At 39.7% G+C, this 23,790-nt stretch overlaps 1 protein-coding gene across 3 annotated transcripts in view; it reads left to right on the top strand.

The window, feature by feature from the left end:
* Positions 1-23,790, top strand: part of MEIS1 (Meis homeobox 1) — a 134,101-nt gene that overhangs the window by 103,744 nt on the left and 6,567 nt on the right. For all 3 annotated transcript variants that reach the window (XM_005884543.2, XM_005884541.2, XM_014532070.1), the window contains exon 9: positions 7,008-7,084. In XM_005884543.2, the coding sequence (XP_005884605.1) occupies positions 7,008-7,084 (77 nt within the window). The remainder of the gene's footprint in view (positions 1-7,007; positions 7,085-23,790) is intronic.

The following is a 23,790-nucleotide window of genomic DNA, read 5'->3' as shown; positions in this document are numbered from 1 at the left end:
TTGAAAGAAGTTCCCAATACAAAGGACTATGAAATCCTTTAATATAAGCATTGGTCTTTTTTTAATTTAGTGTTTTTATTTTGTACATAATTGATATTTACAAGAAATTAAAGGATCAAATAGGTAAGACAGGCGAGGCACTGTAGTATTTGCCTCTTAAATTGTCTGTGAAACAATGTTTTCACTGCCGTGCATTATAAAGATAGTCTCATTCGTGCAAAAGTGAAGATCGCTAGGGAATATTACCCATTGTCCCATGTTTCCTTCCACACTGATGTCACTTTCACTCAATAAGACCAAGTTTAGAGATTCTCCCTTGACTTCCCTACCTGCACACCTCCACTAGCAACTTCTTAAACCACTGCTGGATACACAGGAAATCAGAGAGATTGTCTGGAAAGTGGTTTGACTGGGCTTCAGAAAAAGCAAGTGCTGAGTGCTCAATGGGGCGCATTTGAGTCTGAGCAGCTAGGCAATCAGGGAGCGTTGGTGGAGGTTGAAGAAAGCAGGTGGGAATCCTGTGACTTCCTTCATGGTGCTCCAGACACGTTTGGCTTCTTAGCCAGTGCCACCCCACAGTTCTTTGGCTGCCAGCGTGTGAGGATGCAGGACTCCACTGCTATGCATTCAGGCTGTGTTCTCCGACTGCACAGCGCACTGCTTTTGTAATGCAAATGGGAGGCACAAAGTGTCTCTTTGATAATGTGCAGTCAGAAGACAAAAAAGCATTCACCGAAACAGTAAAACTAATTCATAAAGCTGGAAGACAATAGGGAAGCATTATGGATTTTTTTAAAAGGAAAGAGTATCCTAGATCAATGTGATTGCCACAGTGTAAGCTATTCATAGTCAATGTGTAGGGGGAACATGGCCGCAAGTTTGTTTAAAGTGGGAGAAGTTTTTGTAGGCCAAAAGAAAAAAAAAATTTTATGTTAAAACAAATATAAATATATTTGGTTAGCAAGTTTCTGTTTATGGTCTTCGAGGTCACATACATAGCTAGCTGGTTGTTTTCATTTAGATCCGCAATATTCCCCAGTGACAAAAACTCAGGAGAAGTTTTAAAAGAACACAGAGAGCTAATGGTTAAAAGCCATATGGTGGATTTTTTTTTCTTTTTGTGTCTTAAAGGGAGTATCTCTCCATCACATACCAGAGTTTAGCTCAAGGTCAACTTATATTAATGCATTAAACTTAGCTGTGGAGGAGGCAAAAGGCTGGAGGAAAAAGGATAAAAGAAGTTCCGAAATTGTTCCTCCAACATATTCAGCCAAGCAACAGAAAACTGCCTTGATAAGGGTTATCTTGGACAGTTGCCATAATTCCTCCTGTTAGATCAGCTCCCTGGGTACCTATTCCTATACCTTTTAAAGTATAGCATGTAACATTTTGCTTGAAAATTGCTTCCACCTCTATTGCTTTGTTATGGCTGTTTTGCAGTGTCGGTCTAGAGGCAGTTCCGTGTCACAAGAAATTACTAATCTGAGGCTTGAGAAGGGGCAGCATAGCCTTCCATTATCTCACCAGCGAGCTCTGTACAGGATTATTTTCAAATTTTCTACTGCCATTACACTGCGCGGTTAGAGTGGGCAAGGCAGCGAGGGAGGGAACCTTATTGAAACTTGGTTACCAGGGTAGATAAGATAAAGTTCATCACTGTCTTGGCATCCACTTTTGCAGTCAGGGTGGAACCTTTGATGAAAGGGGTACATTTGGTCAAGGATACTGTTAAGATATAAGGCTGGACATTTTTCATCTGTGTGTACTGAAGAGTTTCCCTTTTCCCACTGACGCTCATCCCAAAGAGTCTGCTTGATTGTTCAAATAAATCCGTTTTCTTCCAGCATAGAATAAACTTGTAAATACCAGACAACTAACATCAGAATCGCCCCTCCCCGATCCCAACCGCAAGAAATAAAACTGGAATTGTGCAGAGAGAACTTTCTTTAGAAAGTTGTAATTTTCTTTGTCACTTTCTATTCTTTGGGGCTGATACAATGACAGTTCCGACTTAACTTTGACAGGAAGGCATATGTAGATTTTTTTTCTTTCAGACATTCTTGATTCCTACTACACAGGACATACATTCCAGAAATCATTTCACTCTTTGATGGGGTTTCTAAGCCATCACTGCTGTCCTGGATCAGTATTAGACGTCGCCATGCGGATCCAGAAACACATGAAGAGTGGCAGACAATTACTGTTTCAGCGAGAGACGGACACTGGAAAGGAGAAGTCAGGGTGTTGATTACGGAAGTCGAGATGACCATCCTGTGAGCCGTTTCCTTTAGCTGGGGTTCCAGTACCCACAAGCCACTTCTCTTCCCTTTGAGTCCAGCAGCTCTTCTCTCCTCGGCGGAGCCAGCCTCATACTTGTGTGCAGGTTTAATGCCGGGAAGGCGGGTCAGCTCTACCCATACATAATCACTGTTTTATGGCTTTCACTCATTCCTGAGGTGTTAATGCAGATCAAATGGGAAACACTCGAGAAAGAACCCTTGCAGCTACCGCACAGCCTAGCTCTCCCGGCTCAATCGTTAATTCTTATTGTAAGATCTAACGGTAATTTCGTTTGCTCTCTTAATGCCTTGCCGTTCTCCCAGTGGCCCTTGCATATCCTTTCTCAAATTCCCATCTTGATCAATTGTTTGCAAATAATTAAGCTTTTAAGAGATAATGGCATGAGGCTAATGTACACAACAAAGGTGAGGCCTCCTGTCCCTGTCTATCGGAATGGTCAAATTTGCTTTGATATCCCCAAGTGATTAGGTTGATTGCTGTATCTGGCAAGTGCCATCCGTCTTTCCTTCACAAGAACCTCCTGATCTCTCTTAAATTAGTGTCCTTGCCATTCAGGTGCAATAATAGCAGAGGTGTTCAGGGGAATGGCAAGGGGTGACCTAGCCCCTTAGTCACAATGGTTTGGAATGAAATTCTCATTTTCTTCCTAAAATGGCACGTGTCTTTATCTCTTTTGTAAAATGATGTCTACCTTTGCCCATCTTATGGCCTCACTGGCCCTAGGCGGAATGCACCAGGGCTTTGAATGTTTGTAGAGCAGCCTTGCCTGTGGCATGTTGGTTTTTTGCCTTTTTTTTTTTAAGTCTACAAAGGAATAGCTCTTACTGTCCACAGAAAGCTTAGCTGGTAAAGGTGTACAGGGTTTAAGATATTTAAACATACTGGATTTCAGTTAAAAAGCCAACTTCTTTGTGAATTTTTGTCTGGCTGTAGATTAGGTACCTGAAGTCATGGCTTTCATGTAATACTAGTAATTATAGATTTTTTTCCAGGGAATTGAAGGTTTGTGGAACCCCCAAGGCCAAGGACTAGGAGGAAGAAAAAACACTATGCAGTTGACCTGCCCCAGACAAGGGTGTAGGAATTTTGTCCATACCCTTTTTCCCCATTAACAATGACCAGATTACTGTGACATTTAATCTTGTCCAGGCTTATTCACTTTTATTAAAAAATATATATCCTGAACAACTGAAAATGGTTTAATGGAGACAGAGTGCTGGGTCTCCATAGCTTGAGGCTGCCTAGCAATTATGCTGCATGAAATTAGACACAGTTTGTTCCAATTACTTAAAATCAGATCACATGAAAAGTGACAGAGGGGAAAAAAGGGTAGAACTTTCTCATTTTATGATATTTAAATTATGAAATCAGAAACTGCAGGATGTGAAAAACAATCTAAATCTGCACTGAAACTTTGAGGGCCATCTGATTGCTCTTTGAAGCTGTAATGGCTCAGGTAATTTTAATGATCCAAAGAGAATTTTTCTGACACCACTTGCATAAATAAAATGTGAATTCCATTTGCTTTGTAAGACTAGATCTAAAACTTGCTCAGAAACAGGCATGCAGAAATATTCTTGAAAACACAGCACAAATAAATGACTGTGACAATTCTCAATTTTCAAAGTAACTAAAGGTAAGTGGCATAAATATTAATTTTTATCCAGTTCTGGTCATACTATTAAGATACAACTAACAATACAGAACAACGGTACTGCCATCCAGCTATAGTAAAGAGAGACTATTGACATGTTTGTTAATTCTACTGAAAATCACTGAGAGAGATTTTCATAGGAGCCACAAAACTATACAAAAATTACAGAAAATGTTCCAGATTGGAAACCACTCGTGTATATCGGCCTACCACTTTATATGGCAAATACAGTACATTTTCACTTAAAGTCATCAGTAGGTTCTTAACCGTTCATCAAAATAAAGCATACTGAAACCAATTTTACTATCGGCTGATGATGTAAACAAGAGTCAAGTTCCCACAGCATCTCATCAACATTGTAACAAGATGACATTGAGAGAAACGACTTCATCCAGGGACCTGCTTAGTGCCAATAGCTGGATGCTTAGATTTCCATATTTCAAAATCAGGCTTATATTCTGTAAGAATTGCTAGCCTGGGTAACCTTTAACTTTGATGGCTCTTAGCTGACAAAATTGAGAATTAGAAAAGTTGTTCCTTGTTCAAAGTCTCAGTGAGTGGCAGCATAACATACAATCTGATAGGGTCATGTGCGCCTAAGTACAATTCTTCAACTAGTGTTGACATGGAACTACTATATACCCACTTTAATTCTATTCATCGGATAAGAGATTCATTTGCTTGCATTGTGTGGCAAGCCTTTATGCTGTGGGAGGTATGTTTTAAACCTTGGCGTAGAGGATTGCTCTTAGCCCAGAGGATTGCTCTTAGCCCAGTATCCAATCATGAGCTTTTTGCCTGGATGATTGGCACTATGTTGAGTAGGAAGATTGTCACATGATCTTAGCCTATTATGAGGCTTATATACTTTTATTTGAAAAGAGTGGGTTGACTCACTTTTAGGAGTGAAGTAAGGAAAGTGGTGTTATGGATCTCAAATTGCATTGTTTATTCCTCTTGTGGGCTTTGAAAAATTTTTATTGTACCTTTTGAGGTTGCATCTGAGTGACTATCCCTTTATTTCACAACTATTTACTGATTTTCTGTTCTGCTAGTCTGGGATTTGAGAATGGTGAACAACAAAGGCATGGGCTTTGGAGTTGCTAAATGAGTGGGTAGAGACACACCAAGGAAACGGGTAGTCAGAACAAGTGTTTGAGAGAGCATTGCTTGCTGTTAAGGAAGAAGGAAAAGACTGGTGTGAGAGTGATCAGGTGGGCAGGTGGAGAGTGGAGTGGGTAAGGCTTGGCATTTGAGTTGAGATACGAAGGTGACATTGGAGCAGGGACCTGAGTGGTAGGGACAAGCTTGAGTGTTGAAAGGATAGAAAGGAGGGTTGAGGTGGGGCTGAGGAGAAGGCCAACAAGGCCGAGAGGTGGGCAGGGCTGGGGAGTGGCGGGCCTAGCAAGCCCTGGTAAGCAGTCTGAAGGCTTGGGGGCAGGGCCCAGGAGTAGAGATCACATCCCTCTTTCATGGTGAAGCTTAGACCCTGGAAGGGAAACAGGAAATATCGCTGAGTGGTGTGGCTGCTGACCATCTCTTCCCCTGGTCAGTATCCTCACCTGTAAAACAGGAGGGACAATCGATTCCATTTATGTCCCCCAAAGGGATATAATGGGGATTAATTACCATCTTGTCTCTAATATACTTGGAGCTCTTTAGAGAAAGGAACTATATTCCATGAAAGCAAAGCCTTATTCTAATTGTGTATTTATTGATTAAATGACAATCAAAGACAATGCTTATGGGAAAAATTGCTACATCTCTGCCCTCCGCCAACGAATCCCAGGTGTATAGATAGAGAACATATTCCAAGGTGCATATAAGAGCATTAAAGTGGTCATTAACGAGCCTTCTTAGCATCTAATCAGACATTATTAATGAGATTAAAAGCTATGTTAATTAACATTCAATAGACCAGAATTCAGTTTCCTGTGGCACAGACAGTTAAATTGAGAGTTAGGGGTGCCCTTTCCCACCCGTAAGAGAATAGGCTGTTGACTATCAGAACAGTTTTTATCTCGGGAGAGTTTACTAGAATGCAGTGTTTCAAACTAGGCAATGTCTCCATAGATGCACACCGTGTCCTCAGCTCCTGCCCCAGGCTGTAGGAATGTATATTTCCGATTCAGATATAGTTGATTATTGAGCAAAACGTATTTGTGCCCAAACTCATTTCAGTAGAATTCCAAACATTCTTACAAGAAGGTACGGATTTCGCTTTATTATCTAATCCTGTAATGCTTTTTTATCCTGTTTTATGAGGAGCATAGCTGGGCTTGTTCATAGCATGCAAACTATGCTGGTCTTTGACCTTATATTGGCCTATGTTCAGAATCCCAGCATGTGTTGACATTCAGATAGGGAAACAAACTTTGGTTGAAGTGAGTTTGTTTGTGCTTCTCAGAATAGCTCAGAGGAACAGTGGATTAAAAATGCACCCACTTTAATTTTGATATTTGCATCCAGCAATATGGTATTTGGAGGGAGACTGTCATGCTATCAAAGTGCTTTGTTGCTGGAGGCCTTAGCTGAGACGGTTGGTCCAAAAGGTTCTGCTTTGGGAGTCCATGGTTCTAATAAAAATATTCCATCAAGGCGTGTACAATTGTGTATGGTCCAAAGGGCTTGTCTTGATTTTTATCCTATAAAATACAGTAAAAACCTTACTGAACTTTCCATGTTTGCAGCAAATAAACCTGTTAAAGGATAAACTCAGTATCAAGGTTCTGCAAGTATCCTAAGGAGCTATTTATACACTTCACTAATCTTTGTAATTGGCTGTCTTTTACTGCCATTAATTAGATGATGTAGTATTCCATTAATAAGAGTGACACACCTCAGCATTTTTACCTTTAATTAGACTTCGCTAGACACTTAGGTTATTGACAAATAGCCTAAATATTGCTTGACGTACACGTCTCCTGTTTAAAGAGCATATCTGTGTACTATTGAATTCCTGGCCCCTGCCGTGGCACCCGGCATGGGATGTGCACGACCTTCTCTGCCCACAGTACACGCGCACACACCTATCTGTTTTGTTCTCTTCCAGCACCCTTACCCTTCTGAAGAACAGAAAAAGCAGTTGGCACAAGACACGGGACTCACCATCCTTCAAGTGAACAATTGGTAAGTCCTTTGGTTTTGTGTTTGCACACAATCTGCTTCCCCCTCTGGCGACCTGCCGCTCAGGCTCAGGTTTTGCATTCAGAAGACACACCCAGGTCAGCTGTTTTCCCTGGTGGCTTGTCCGATCCAAAAGTGAAAACAAGCTGCGGAGTGATGGGTGAGAGTCTCTGCTAATATGGAAAAGAAAGCAATGCATCGCTTCCCCCTCCTTTATTAACCGTCACTTGCTAGGCAGCGTCTAAGCCAGTGCTTAATTCACCTTCACGATGGCTCTGTGAGCGTATCCCTCTCTATGGCTCCCTTCGCCCCCCTTTTCAGGAAAATCCATTGAAAGAGTAAAACCATCCTATTTTCTATGAAACAAGAAAATCCACCATCACATATCGATCAGGTTTTCAATTCATTGAATAACTAAATTTAGTTAGATTTAGTTAGGGCTGTGCATTCAAGGGACACCCCCTCCTTTTTTTCCTCTTATCTCCTGTCTTTGGAAAAGGAGAAATTACTTGTTTCTACTTTGAAGCTGTTCAAAACCTGATGTGCTTTGGAACTGTTTCTAAATAAATGTGTAAATTCCCGATGGGGGGAGAAGCTGAGATTATGTACCAAGAATCAGCCAACAATATTCTGGCTTAGTGTGTGGTGTATGCAGGGAGGCTTTGAGAGAGTAGGATTTATTACCCTTTGTGAGTGTGCTGAAAGCCAGGCTCCCATCGTTACCCAGAGCTAGTGTCATATTTGAAGGGTATTGAAACCCAATATCCTCTGGAACGAAGTGTATCTAATTAATTGTCCTAATATTTTTAGATTAGTGTTTATGATGGGGGAAACCTTATCCTCTTTGAAGTAAAATCTAGAAAAGGCCCAAAGCCTGGTTGGGGAAAGCAGAGAACTGGGAGTGCCAGTTTGCAGACAGAAGTGTTTCTTTCTGTTCAATAAGTGTCAAAGATTAATATTACTGAATCTCTGATTACATGGCCTAATCCATTTTGGTGAATAAATTCGTTCTTGATGTCCATTGCACCTCTATTAACAGACCCTTCTCTCTGTTAGAGAGCCTGGGAGCCTTTGGGAGAGATTTCAGATATATTAAACTCCATTACAGAGAATGTGATTTCTGTCAATATAATTCCATGTATTCTTCAATTTAGTATTTTAGAGATAACAAGCTCCTTACAATATATTTGCCTTTGGAGGATTAATTTACAAAGTGCACTATCTTCAAGACACAGACAGACTCACATAAGCTGTGCTTGTCAGGGTTATCAATTTCTCTGACCTCACTGCAGCCTTGGGAGATCAATTTTTTGCAGCCCTTTTAGCCAAGTGGTTAGGGAACCAACAGAAGACACGCTGTACCGAGATGTGTTACTAGGAGTTGTGTTGCTGCTGAGGTTTTTTGGTTGGTTTATTTTTACCTGCTCTTGTGTATAAATTTTCAAGACTGTTGATAGTATGTATTTGAATGTAGTCTTTCAACTTGTTTTGGAAGTTAGTATAAGGTAGACCATCAATTTTGCATGCACACCTAAATTCATATGTATAGTTTCCAGGTTAAGCTGATGAGGAGGCAATTTTAATACAATGGAGGCTGCATAAATATCATATTTCCCTGGGAAACGTTCCCATTCGAGGGCCAAGGAGTGGCAGGGCGAGCTCTAATTAGAGAAGGCAAAGCTCTGCCATTCAGGGATCTATCACACATGCCATCTCTCTTCCTTCTCAGTGTTGCTAGCAAACTTCATCCATAAACACACATTGTTACCAGAGACCAAATTCCAAGACAAGTTGCTTTCTACAGGTGGACAGACTTATGGCTATTCCTGTAGATGCCGGGGCAGGCAGGCATTCCCGCGACACCAAGCCACATGCAATTGTTATTTCCTTAAGTTCTAGGCACAGTGATCACAATCTGACTGCTTCAGTTTTGCTATTAGAAGGCGGGGGGGAGGGGGGAGGATCTTGAAGATGTGACAATACATAACATATGATAATTTTTCAAAGTATATGTAGACTTTACCCTAAACTCCATCCTGCTACTCAATTCCGCACAGGTACATAACTTAACAATCACTTTGACTTAGTTACTCAGGACATGAGCACAGTTCTGATCCCAAGTGGCCCTGTGTCTGTGCACATGGTCTCTCTACTTCTACATGGAGTTAGCAGTGACTTTTGCTTGCACTTCATTGCTTCGGATTTGGCAACTGTTCCAACTCTTCTAACAACTTGGTTTGTGGTAGAGAATTCCCCTCAGCTAACTCAACGTTATAAGAGATATTGCTTCTCTTATGTTGGGTGAATAATGACATTCCCATGTTTGATTTGAGTTTTTAACGGTTTATTAATTCCACCCACACTTTCTGTTGAGGAGCTGATAATAGATTTCTTTTTCTTTAGGGTTTGGGTAGGAAATATGATGCAAAAAACCCTGGGATAACCCAGCTGGTACTCACACTAGGATTACTTGAAGACTAAACAGGAGCATAACCACTGAAGTAAAATGGTTTTCATTTTACTCTATCATAATACAAATCACACAAAGCTTTTCTGAGAGCTTGTAAACATTTTTCCTGTATTGAGCATCAAGCTCAAGTTATTTCCTCCGGGAAATAACAATTTTTGAAAAGAATCTTCATTCCCTTTCACTTCATTTAGCCACAACATTTAAAAATCTGTCTTCCTTCCTGGATTTCTTAAAACTTGTTAACACACATGTACATTTTGTACAAACTATGAGTCACCATTGAAGAGATTTAATAAAATGCTGAAGGGCAGGTTGGGTGCAGATCAGTCATAATTATTGGCAGCAACATGATGTATGAAAACACACAGTCTGAACGTGAAAAATATAAACGCATGTCTGGTTGTTAGCTTGTCGTAGAAACCCTGGCCAACGCAGCCATAAGTTAGGTTTTAACTGAAAAATGAGATGAAAAAAAGTTGGGTGCGTTGTAATGGTTCTTTCATCTCATTGCTGACCTGATTCTACGTTTATTTAACTGACATAGGTGATATATACTATCGGCCTTGGCTAACTAAGGTCAAAGCATATGGTGTTTTGGGGAAGAAGAGAACAGGGATAATTTCAACAATAATCTAAATGTAAAATGAGACAGATTTGATTAAGAGAAAGTTTGAATTAAAAGGACTAGCTGTTATAATTTTTATTTTTTTATTTTATTTTTTTAATCTTTAAATTCTTTATTAGTTAAGGAATTACAAATGTGTCCTCATTCCCCCCCCCCATTAACCCCCATCCTGTTATAATTTTTATATTGGGTTTACCTGCCAGAATGAAAACAGAGAGGAAGAACCTGAAAATGACTGGTATTAGTACTTATAGGAATTGGGACCTAGGATGGAATGTGAAATGTATTAAATTTATTAGGTGAGACATCATGGGACAAGTCTGTGCCAATAATTTTTTTGAGGATTCAGACAATAACGCAAATAATTTGGGTTAAAATATTTTTTTACCTAAATTATCTAAGTATTTGAGGTAACTGCATGGTTCTTAAATATCAACTTCCATAACTAATTGCCTAAATATTTCCATCTAGCATGCTGTGATACACTTACACTTGAAGCATACTAATTTTAGAAATATAGTATATGCTATAAATTTCTGTATTCTTCTTTCTTTGCTGCCTCACTCCCCATTATGGTTTGATCCAAAAATGATAAATAATAGCATCTGGGGTTTTGTCCCTTTGTTTTTTCATTGTTGTTGTGTTGTATCAGCAGTGAAAACATGTTACTCATATGTTGAATGTTGTAATCATTTAAACAGAAACTTCTCAAAATTTGAGATTAGATGGTTGTTTGAGTCTTTAACTGTTTAGGTAGAACTTTAAAGAAAACACATACATATCACCAGATAAGGACCGGGCCAGCTGTGGGCTGCCTTGGCTGGCCTGTAGTGTGTGGGTTCTTCACTTTGTGCAGGAAAGATTGCATAGTACAAGCCCAGGTGATTTTGAGAGTATGTTTATTACAGGTGGGGACAATGAAACAAAGGAAGGACTTAGGGAAGAAGAAGCAACAGGAGAGAGCCACACACACACACACACACACACACACACACACACACACACACATACACAGTTAATACTTGGTTCTTTTTTCTTCAGACCAACTTTATTTCTTTATGTTGAGAATGTAAGTGTAGAATGGTCAAATGAAAACTGCCTTATATGTTTTCACAGCAGTGTTGTAGACCTGGGAATTGCACGTGATGAAAACGTGTGCCTGTGATTGTAGCTTATTTGCCGGATGCCTCAGCAGAGATCTAGCCGAGGGTGCGCTGAATACATTTTACATTTCTTTGTTTACTACTTCTCATCCCAACATTTTCCCATTAAGGCTAAAGTAGAATGAATATTCCTTTACCCTCTAAGAAGGCAATACAGATTTTAGGGTGTAAGTCATATAACGTATGTGAAATACAGTATGTATGTGGAGAGAAAAACCACTGTCCAGCGGTCAGGTGCATACAATCCCAGGGAGCATCCTGTCATCCGAGGTGACACTTTACAGAAGTATCTCAGCGCTACCGGTCTCAGGTTGAGTACACGCACCAGAGTTTCCTAGTTGCTTCATTTATTGCCTGCAAAACTGCAAAGCATTCAGGCATCACTTCCCATTCATTCCTAGTTGGGGGGAAACGTATGTTATCCCTAGAGATTTATGCCACTGGCAGGTAAAAATGTAAACTTACTTTTTTAAAAATAGGATCTCCCTTATTATTATAAACAGATTCAACTGGTAAAGGTCAGGTTTCTTTCTGAGTTATGGTAATCATGGAGCAAATACTTTTATAAGTAATCAAAGATCCTATAAATATAGGTACCTGCACAGATGTAAATGTTAAAACATTCACAAATTATCCTTTCAACTTCTGTGATCTAAAAATCAATAGGGGGTCATAGGGTTTCATAGAATTGCTCTGTTTTTTCTCCCAACGTAATTTAATAATACATTTTACAGATGTTGTTTAAACATTAGCCACAGATTGTTTTGTCAATAAAGCTAAACAGAGGCATGACACAAAAGCAGGAGAAACAGATGTAAAAGAAACAGGGCACCGTGCAAGGGGTACTGGGCCACTCGTTTTTATTCGGCTACAGAATGAAAGTGCAGGGTGTATGGGTGTGGACTGATTTCCCTTGCCTAGGAATTACCTAGGGATGGCACAACTTCACACACAAAAGGTAATTTTATTAAACAGGTGACTTAACATTTTCCCTTGAGAATTTAAGTGTAACCTACATTTAAGGTAGATTTCGTAATAGATCAATGGAGTAACAGGTGCAGTATCCTTAAAGGAAGGAGCAGAAGGAGATATAAATATGAAAACCCTCCAGAACATTTTGGAATGGGTTGTTGTTCTTCCAGCCACAGTTAAGTGCTAAGCTTTTCACCTTGAGTGTCAATTCTAATAATATTACCTTTACAGGCGCTTACTCCGGGCTTAGATTATAGCAATCAGTAATACTCACTAGATAAAATACTGTCTAGTTGCTCATAAGAAAATATTGAAATCAGTCAAAAAATGTTTAGCTTGCATATTGCCTGAGACAGAGCTGGCGCAGGGCCAGGCAGGCAGGGTGTTGTTGGGAAAGCTGAGCAAATAGCTCGCAGGGAAAAGAGCTGTGAATTTAGAAACCTTCAGGTATTGTCATGTCAGAGAGTCTTAGGAGTTCAACGGAGACACTGCTTTTGTGTGCAGATTTTAAAAATGTACAACAAACAATCCTCTTTGAAAATGACTCTGTTAAGTAGAGTTTGTTATAAGTTTCATGCCACAAATTCACTCAGAAGCCCCCCCCTCCCCACCCCATGTTAAATCTCATCCTTATATTGTGAAGGATGGAAACCCTTGAGGTTGGGGTGGGTGTTGGCCCTCTGTTGGGTGCAAAAGGCCTGCCCTTCTTCCAGGGGACCTTGAGTGTAGGCGAGAAGACAAATGGGAAGGAGCAGGAGGCAGGGAGCTGGACCTGAAATCCAAGTCCTGTTTTGTGTAGCCGCTGTCTCCTTCCGCCCGCATTCAAAGCCAGTGAGTTGAGAGTCGGTACCACCTGAGGGTGTTTTTCAGGACCGCTTAGGGCTGGGGTTCAAGGGAGGCCCAGAGTGCAGTGAGTTGGGAGACTGATGTACCATCATGGGCCCCATGTTTCTGAATACCTGTGACCCCTTTCAAGGCAGTGGGACCAGTGGCTGGGTGGTTGACGTTGAACACGGTGTGTAGATCAGCAGGACTGGCTGCAAGTCCTAATTAAGGCCCATTTGTTGTGGTCAGTGTCTTGGCACAAGCATTTGGTCTGAGAAATGGAAAGGACTCCTTACATGTCATGAGACCTGGCAGGGCTGGGCCTGACTCCCATGTCCTCGCAGAGAGCATGGGAAGTGAGGGGGCTGAGAGGTATCAGGGTCAAGGGGAAGAGCCCGCATGCACAGGTGGCTAAGGGACAAATTCCCCTGTGAACCTCATGACAACATACAACTTACACAGGATGAGAAAGGGGAGGGATTTTCTAGGCGAAAGAGCATTTCAAGTCAAAACATGTCATCTGTCCTCCCCACTCCTCACCAATGAGATGCATGTCCTTGATTGAGTCATTCTATCTCCATGACAACAGCTTCCTCCACCTTCATGGTCAGGTAGGACTGATTACTGGGACTCAGCCTCTTCCACCTCTAATGCTCTCCAATGGTCGGCAAACTCATTAGTCAACAGAGCCAAATATCAACAGTACAACGATTGAAATTTCTTTTGAGAGCCAAATTTTTTAAACTTAAACTATATAGGTAGGTACATTGTTATTAACTTAATTAGGGTACTCCTAAGGCTTAGGAAGAGCCACACTCAAGGGGCCAAAGAGCCGAATGTGGCTCGCGAGCCGCAGTTTGCCGACCATGGCAGACTGTGAGACTGTGTGATAATTAATATGAACTAAAGAGGAGCAAATTTAGTTCTGAAACTGATTCTGATTCCAACTTTACAGTGGGACTGGAAAAAAAGAGCAGGTCCTTTGATAAAGAGACAAATAGGAAAACTAATTAAAAGTTGTTATTTTTCTTTATCTGAAATAAGCAAATCAAGCCCGGTAAAATAAAAACTAGTTGAAATTAAACATTATCGCAAGACATGAAAACCATGTATGCTGTCATTTCAGGACTCCTAATAGAGACAAATCAGTTGTTTTTAGCCGTGTGCTATGAGCCTATGAAGGGCATGACAGATAATACCCTCGGAATTTCTGAAGTTCCTGCACAGCAAAATTTGTTTTTTCCTCAGGCGTTCAATCTTCTCCTCTAGTAATTTTGTACATGACAAACTTTTTAGTGGGTGCATTAATAATCTATAAGTAATGGGTTGTCAGGTGTCAGTTAGATAAGATTAAAAGACTGTTTAAGCATTATCCATGTGCTTCTTTGCATGCGTTTTATAGGTCAGGAGAAATAACTTTCTGAATTGCGGTTGTATGCACACACTGGGGTTTTTTGTGTTTTTCTTTTTTATTTATTTTTTTATTTCAGTCTCTCTCATTTGGCCCCGCTCCAGGTATGCATGGAAGAACTGTATTACGTTACATAAATCCTGCATGTAGGAGCAGATTGGGAACTCACACTGTTTGAAGCAAGGGGACAAATGTCTCCGCTGTCTCCTGGAAGCTGATTTTAGTGTTTCCAGCGTTCCTCTTCTTCTTCTGAAAGGAAACTTTGTCAGGGGAAGCAGCCTCCGCCCAGAGGGACCCTGAAGCTGAGGCATTCAGAGGTTCCTAGCAACTCAGGTTTAGGTCTATTCTTGTCAAATCTGTCTTAAGTGTGTTTACATACAGTTTGCCTTTCTGGTATTTTCTGCTTGCACAGACCTGATCTCCACCTATTTTGTGTCAACAGTTGCTGAGGCTGGTGTTGGGTGATTAACCATTGAGCACCGAAGCACCTCGCTGTGCCCACAGAGACCCCCCTCTCCCCTCTCACTTACATCATCATCTTGCTTCGGGCTGCGCCTACATAAAACAAACAGCATTTCTGAGTGGTTAAAAAGTCAGCCCGCGACATGAAAAAATGGGGCAAATGTTGCCTCTTTGTTGAATAAAACAATTTTCTCAGAAATGGAGTGGAGCCAGGGGCGCGGGGGAAGGAAGTGTTTCTGAGGGCCAACGTTGTCTTGGATCCGGGCCGCCTCGCTCCAGTGTGTGAATGCCTAGAGCTTTGTGTAAATGCTCAGCGTTTCATTCTGTTCCTGTTTTAATTTTTAAGGGGAAAGAGAACATTAAAGAAAAACACACACACAACCGTCCAACAACATGGGTGCCTGCAACTTTGGCAAATACAGGGCTCCCCTGTTCGGTGCCCTCATCATTGTTGATATTTTCCTCTTTAATTTATTTCCATTCTTACAGAGCTTTTCAGCCTGACCCATTAGTATGGGAAATAATGAACTCTATTGGGCTCTTGACACCTGAACAATAACAAATAAACGGAAAACCTTAATGGGTTCCCATCCTTGAGAGCTCCCTTTTCCTTTTTACCCTCTTAACTGATGTGACCAATGGGCCTAATGCCTCACAAGATTAGATCCATCTCTGAAGAAGGAAAAGATATTTCCTTTCTCAAACACATTAACTCTTTCAGGCCTGTGGGGATTATTGGTCTTGGGTTCTAAATGTAGCTTAGCTCAAAAATGAATTTCGGGTCTTTGGAAAGATCTGGCTGAATATTGATCAAGTCACTGGTTTTCCAGAATAGTATATTGCCTAGGGAGAGAAGTGACATGTGCCGTGATTAAAAACATATGTAAGTGTCTACTGTTTTCTTTCTACTCTAGGATGCTGATTTAAATGTACACCAGTATGTTTGAGGGTTGTTGTCTGGTTGAGGAACTTTGTTGGCCCATATCCCTAGAACATCTGCTATGGCTGACTTTATTTGATCCCTAGTTTGGGTCAGAGTTCATATGTACTTGCAAAGGGCAGGGGGTAGTGGATGGTGAAAAGCTAATTGAAGGAACTGTACATGTCCAAAGATGTCAGATCTCAGCCCCCATGGCTGGTCACCTGGCAATGCCGTATTCCCATCCTCAGGGCCAAGTCGGGGTGGGGGGCAGAACAGACATAATCAGAATCATTCCGAGTGCACGTAGTATAAAAAAGCTTACTGAGAATTAACTTTTGATTTTAGTCCTGTCATTTCTTTGGAAAGTGCAAATAACAAAGGGATATGGGATTTTGACATTTATCAAAAGGGGGCCTGGATTAAAATTTTGGGAACCCTGTGCTACGGAGCAACAGAAGCAAAAGCTGGGTGGGATTTTATGCGTCATGTGACATGAGGCTCAGGGCCTTACAATGTTACTCTGCCAATTAGAGGGGAGGAAAGGGCTGATTCCTGCTCCGGCGCCTCTTCCAGTCCACCCTTACATATTTATGTTTAACAGCTTTCATTGAGATATGATTCACATACCATGCAAGTTACCCATTTAAAGTATACAATTCAATGGGTTTTTGTAGGAAGCTATCCCCGCAGTCAATTTTAGAACGCTTTCACCACCTCAAAAAGAAACCCGGTACCCTTTATTTATCTTGTTTTAATTTTTTATTGGCGTAACATTGGTTAATAACTTATATAAATTCCAGGTGTACCACATTATAATTTGATACCTGTATACTCTATTGTCTGTACCCTTTAGCTAATATCCCACCCCACACTTCCATCCATCCTACCAGCTCCTGGCAACCATGAATCTACTTTCTGTCCCTATAGATTTGCTTATTCTGGATATTTTACATATATGTTATCATATGATATGTGGTCTTTTGTGACTGGCTTTTTTCTCTTAGAATCCTATCTAATAAAGAGGGAATATGGTAATTGACCCTCACGCTGTTGCAAAGATGGTGGTGCCCACAGCCAATAAGGAGGAAATATGCTAATTGATTGCCCCACCCTCAAAGATGGTGGCACCCACAGCCAATAAGGAGGGAATATGCTAATTGACTGCCCCGCCCTCAAAGTTGGTGGCGCCCAGTTCCCTCAGCCCTGCTAGGGCAGCAGGCACACGGCAAGGCCAGAGTCCCCCAGTCCCCTCAGCCCCCCAGCCTCCCAGGGCCGTCCGAGACTCAGGTAACCAGGGCCCACCGAGGCTTGCGCTGCCAGCAGTGGCAGCAGCAGAGGTGTGATGTGGTGTCACCTTCCCCTGATGGCCGGGTCGCCTCCTTCCCCTGAGGGCTCCCAGACTGTGAGAGGGGGCAGACTGGGCTGAGGGACCCCCCTCCAGTGCATGAATTTTCATGCACCGGGCCTCCAGTAATGTTTTTAAATTTCCTCCACATTGTAAAAAGTGTCATCGGTACTTTTATTTTTATGGATAAATTATATTTCATTTTATGGATGTACCACATTTTGTTTCTCCATGCATCATTGGTGGACATTTGAGTGGTTTCTACCTCTTGCTGCTATAAGCATTCATGTACAAGTGTGTGTATTTTTGCATGCCATTAGATATTTTTGAGAATCATAATAACAGCGTCTCAACAAACCCCTGTCTTTGGTTTTACAATTTTCAGAGCACTTGCCAGTGTTTTGGCTGTGATAATTGTGTGTAATATTGTACAAGAAAAAGGGTAGCCACTCATAAGTGGAATTCATATTCTCCAAACTTTTTTCAGGGTGCCTTAGATGCCCATAAGCATTTTTCAAATATTTGACATATTCTAAGAGGAGATCATTTTGTTTGTTTTAGTGTCTTTATTTAAAAATTTTTGTCATATACCTCAATTGAGAGATTTTTGCCTTTTAGTATAAGTGGTTCCATTTGTATTTAGGGGGCTACATTTTGACATACATTTTGACATACATTAATGGAGTTTCAAGCCTTTCTAATTGAAACCCAAGTTACAATGAACATTCTAAGGAATAGAGACAAGCCCCCATTCAAGTCAAGTCCTCTTCATTGTGGCGTTCTATAGCCTAACATGGCAGGTAAGAGTAGAAATCAAGCTAAATTTTGAGATATTCTCCCTTGGTATGAGTAGAGACTCCAGGCCAGAGAAGTTTGGGGTTGGTCAAGGCTTGGGAACTAAGGCAAATAAAGGAGAGATCCTAGAGAAAGGAAAGAGCTCACAGAGGTTAATAAAATTAAATGGGTTTCAGGAGTACAAATATATAATACATCATCTGTATATTGTATTGTGTGTTCATCACCCCAAGTTGTCTCCTTCCATCACCATTTATCCTTCCATTATCCTCTTTACCTCCCCCAACTTTCTTTTCCCTCCAGTAATCACCCATACTGTTGTCTATGAGTTTATATTTGTTTAGAAAAAAAAATCACGTTGCAATTTGCTTTCAAGGAAAAACTTTGTTCTATATAACCAAGTGATAAAATGTTTGGACATTATTTCAACATCGAAAGTTCAACAGAATACATGGGTTTTGTGATTTCTTTGTGTTAAAATGTTCAACTAATTAGTGATTTCTTTTTACTGGTTGCTTTGAAAAAATTTTTATATGTAATTAACTTCCTCAATTTCAGCCCTTTCTGGAGTAAATTGACAAATAAACCCATCACTGAAGGGACTGCTGACTGATGGGCTTAGTGTGATTGGAGCAAATTCCAATATTATACTTCCAGGGGGGGTGGGGAGCAGGACCTGTGCTGCCTTCTCCCCTCCTGTCCACTCTCCTCCTCCACCCGCACACACACAGATGATGTATTGCAGTCCTGGAACTGTCAGATCCTGGAGGAGCTTGAGAAACTAGAGAAAGGTGCCAAAAGCATGATTTCATAAGGTTTGACTGGAGATGGAGTCAACTTTCTTGAGCATCTTAAAATCACGTTTCATGAAATTTTATTTCACAGTGAAAGGGAGTGTAGCAGGCTTGGCCCCTGAAGACTGCCAGTTATGGATCGTTAAATCCAATAAGTGAATGTAAATCTAAAATGAAGAATTCCAACAGAAGATTTTGAAGTTGATTTCTTATTTTAAAGAACAGAGCGTTATTTGGGAGATAGCTAGAACGCTTTCCCTGAAGGGTTTGTTTATAAGACAGGCCTTAAAGTTATTAGGAAATGCTGACTTTTAAAAAATGTAATATATATGGTTTTATTTAAATGACTGTGATAAAGTTGAAGGAAATGCTACGTTAAGGAAAATTTATGGACTAGAGAAAGGACAAAATTCTGGAATTCAGCAGCTACCTTCCAATGTGACATTTTATAGTTGAAGATTTAATTCTATAGAAATATTTATAGAAATTACCAAAATGAATTATGTATCAATTAAGTATTATACTTGCATATTGTTTATTTTTAACTGAATAAAGAATAATGCATGCAGAAATCACCAGTTCTTATACTTAAAAATGCATGGTATTAATTTTTATTATAAAGTATTAATATTAAAGTATTATTATTAAAGTATAGCTATTCCTAACTATTGCTAAATATTAATCAAAGATGAGTCTAATTTACACTTCCTTTGATGAACGGTATAGGTATAGAAGGCATTTTTACTAACATATCCTGCTATTTAATGAAATCTTTTCTTTAATATTAAGTTGATAATTTTAGCTTCTCGGGCATATGGGAGAGTATTGTAAAATGATATTCCTCCATATTAAATAGATACCCCCCTTCCTGCTGACTATGCACTTATGCCCAGTTGGCAAGAAGCACTATGGGGATGACTGACAGTCATGTCATTGTTTAGAAACAGCAGCATTTTGATTTTCAGTGGTTCACCGTGTTGGCAGTGACTTGCTGAAGTAACAAAATGTGGACACCCCTTAATCATCAGTGAATAAAGTAGGCTGCAAACATTGAGTAATAGAATTAATTGAGGCAAGGTGAAAGTGCCTTTTCTGAAAGTGAGCAAGTCATTTTGCCTTGTTTTTGTTGGTATTAGAGAACCATACAAGGAAGTGTAAGGGGGTAAAAGTATAGGAAAGGGGCAAAGCTGTGTGGAAAAGTTGCCTGTGGCCTGGGAAAACGCACCTTGTGTTTTGGTTCAGATGGATGCTCACTACAATCTCTCCACCTTTCCTGGTTCTCACGGAGAGGAAACTAAACTTAGCAATCCAGTTCTGTGGGAAGGAACCAGGGCAAGGAGTGGAGGATAAACTAAAGGACAAAGGTCAACTTTAGAAAGCTGTTCTACCAGATCTTGCTCAGAAAGCTATTCAGGTATACAGAGACTGAGAAGAAAAGGAGATAGGTGGGATTAGCAGAATGAAAAACTTTAAAAGCCTAATGATAAAAAAATCTAGGGGGCCAAGAGAAGGAAGAATAAAGCAAGAATTCCTGTAGTGTTTTGTTTTTTTGTTTTTTGTTTTTGCATAAGTCAGGATTCATCTCCCATTCTCCTTGTCTGATTCCTATTTAAAAATTTAAAGAATAAAATGCAATTTGGAGATGATCCCCTGTGTAATGTTTTTGAAGATTTTGCTTCCCTTTTAACCTCCCATTCTCCCTTATTAGGACGTGTGTCCTAAACAATTAACTAAGTAAAAAGAAATATATCTCTGTTCATTTTGACATGGAATAAAGCTATAAAGCCAATCCATTAAATTACTTTTCTTTTTAAAATGTCTTGTTTTGAGAAAGGAGATAGTTTGGTCACAGGATGAAATTCTAGTCCATGATTCTTTGAAAAAGGGGAATATAAGAATTCTTTCCCTTATTCAGTCTTCTACCACCTACAGGGGGTCCAGTTCTTAAAGAGTACTTTACAAAAGAAGATTGTGATTTCAAAGCAAAATGGATTTGAAAAAATATACCTTGATGTTCAGAATGTAATGTGGAAAGGCAAAAAGAATGTTTCCCAACCTGAAAGCACACTTCACTGAGAAGCTTACCTTTTAATTGCCCAGTTTATGGCAAATGTGAGCTGCATTTTATGAAACCAAAGTGTGAACCTCCTTTAATGTCCTGTTGTCAGGTATTCCTGACAGTATACATCTGAATTTTAAGGGCTGTAATGGTTGGACATCAGTTGTAAAAGTTTTCTCTTACGTCTTTAAACTAACAAACTTTTAAAAGAGACCTTATTATCAATCTGGAAAATTCTAAAGATTATATGGAGTTGATGGATATATTTTATCTTAAACTACTTTGTGGTTGTTGGAGAATGTACATTTTATTGTACATTCAAATTGGAATTTTGTCATTTTCTTTTTTTATTTATCTCTAAAAACACTTTCTTCTTATGTTCAAGCTCTAATATATATTTATGTATTCATCCATAAATGTTGATATATATTTGTACACACACATGTGAGCTTAAAATAAGTATTTTACTGATGCTTCTTGAAATGACAGTATTTTATTAAGAAGGAAATATGTTCATGTAAGTTCACATAAAATCTAAAGTTCTTTTTTTGGTTCAGTGTTTAGAAAATTCTTGATAATTTAGAATCTTCCACAATGGAAAGTAAAGCATTCTGTCACAAAAGCAGGGAGGATGAGACACGAGGTCAAAGGGCATTTTAGAAACAAACAGCTGGGCCAGTTTATTTAAACAGATACAGGGATGGGGGAACTGACCTCTGTTTGACTTATAGTGGGAGGAGCAAGAATGTCATTTTATTACTTTGCCCAGAAGGAAAATGTTTTTGTATCTGAATTCACCCCGAAGCCATCTAAACACATGGCTTTGCTGTACGTAGCATACTTCCAAAGAGAGTACATATAAGATAGTCTAGGATAATGATAAAATACACTAAAGAGAGGCAAATGTTCAGATGGTTTTAAGATCAAAGAGATCATGTTTTAAAAAAGAAAATATTTGGCTATTAGTTATTTTTAGGTAAAGATATCTGTCATGACCCCAGATAATAGTGTATTTCATATGAGTATAGGAATTATAATCTGGTAACATTCTGAGAGTTTATGATGTCCTGTATGAGCTGATAAGTTTTCAAAAATGAGAAGTTCCAAGTATGTAGTTTAGACAAAGTGATTAGGTGTTCTTGGGTTTTCAATGTTTTATTATTTTTATTTTATTTAATGAAATATCTTCATATCTACATATCCTAACGGTAGCCTACATCGGTGCTGTCAGTAATAGCAACTGGTTATTGCCACCAAAAGAAAAGCAACAGTACCTAGTACCTGGGGGCCCTTAGTTGAGAGGCTGTGGTGAGGTGTTTACTTGCTACCTGGGGACCAGAGCAGGGCTAGAGTAACAGCATTTAGTGTTGTCCACTGACGACCTTCAGAGGCACACAGACAAACCTCAGCATAGTGAGCAGAGTGTGGCCCAAATGATGAATGGACTCAGCATCCTAGAACAACTCACATCCTAGAATGGCATTGTTAAGAATCACAGAGGCGTAACCGAGGGAGAAGAGGGGAGAAGCCAGTGGAGCATGATGGCTATGGTTTAAATATTTGAAAGCAATCCTGAAGAAGTAATATTTAAATTGTTTGAATTACCCCAAGAAGTTGTCCTGGTGAAAGCACTTTAGATCCAGTGAGGCAGAAGGTGCTGACAGTTGCCTGGTCTATAGAATGAGTGGGCTCTCAGGTAAGGTGGCAAGTATTGTATTAGAAACAGCCCAGCAGAGGTTACCCCTCTTGATACCCATTACATGGGGATATCAGAGAGTGAAAGCAAGTCAGTGATCTAGCTAGGTGAGCATTAAAGCCCCTTCCAAAACCGAGGTGTGATTTTTCTATCATTCCTTGGTTTTAACAATCATGGATTCAAACTTGAGTTGATTAATATGAATTGGTCTTTGGGAATCTGAATATACAGATGTGAAAGAGGCAAGCTATGGAATATAGATAACTCAAGCCACCAAATCTTATTCATAGTTTTATCTTTGTCTATATACACTAGCAATACAGTCATCAAAATCCCCAATCTACAAAAGGTTCGGTCATGCTTATTGTTGGAATCAACGATAGAGTTGTTGCCAGTGTTGATTGGCTCAAAACCAGCTCATTTAAAAATATCTATGTACTTCAGAATATTCTAGATGGGTGGCACAGTAGTGGACATGCTCTGCTTAGGACATTAGAGAGGGGGGTACTTGATACTATTCGCCAGCTGTCTGTCACTCAGCAAATTATTAACATCTCTTGGGTAACATGTGACCTCAAATAAGTCACTTAATTTATCAGAGCTGTGGCTTCTTGTTTGTTAAAAAGTGCTCTTCCTATTTTTAGATAAATAGTATAAATCATATCCACAAAATATTATGTTTTTAAAAGGACTTTTAAAAAAGTTACCAGAGTTCCTTCACCCTAAGAGCCTGCAGACTATGAACAGTAGCAGTAGATAAAGAGTTGATTTTTGGTCTCTTTACCTAGATTAGTTACTATGAAAATTACTTTTGGTATATGCAGAAAATTAATATTAAATAATTTTCTAATTGGTCATGCAGTGAAGGCAGATAATGAAAAGGCAGATTTTTTTTTCATTTTAATTGGTTATTTCACATGGTGTTTGTGCTACACCTGTGCTTATAATGAGAATGGAGAATTAATCTAACCTTCTGCTCACATGATTCCAATTTTCATGGTTTATACAAGATAATGATAACCTGATTTGCAACACAATTTGTTTTAGATCTGTGCTTTAAATATTTTTATTAGCAGTTCAGGGACTTCATATACAAGAACTGATATAATAAGTGTTGCCAATAAGAGTTAGCACTAACAGTGTCCTTTTAGTTAGATTCCACTGTCATTA

This window comes from Myotis brandtii, unplaced genomic scaffold (genome assembly GCF_000412655.1).
Source record: "Myotis brandtii unplaced genomic scaffold, ASM41265v1 scaffold84, whole genome shotgun sequence".
Taxonomy (NCBI): domain Eukaryota; kingdom Metazoa; phylum Chordata; class Mammalia; order Chiroptera; family Vespertilionidae; genus Myotis; species Myotis brandtii.
This window is presented reverse-complemented; position numbering and strand designations above follow the sequence as displayed.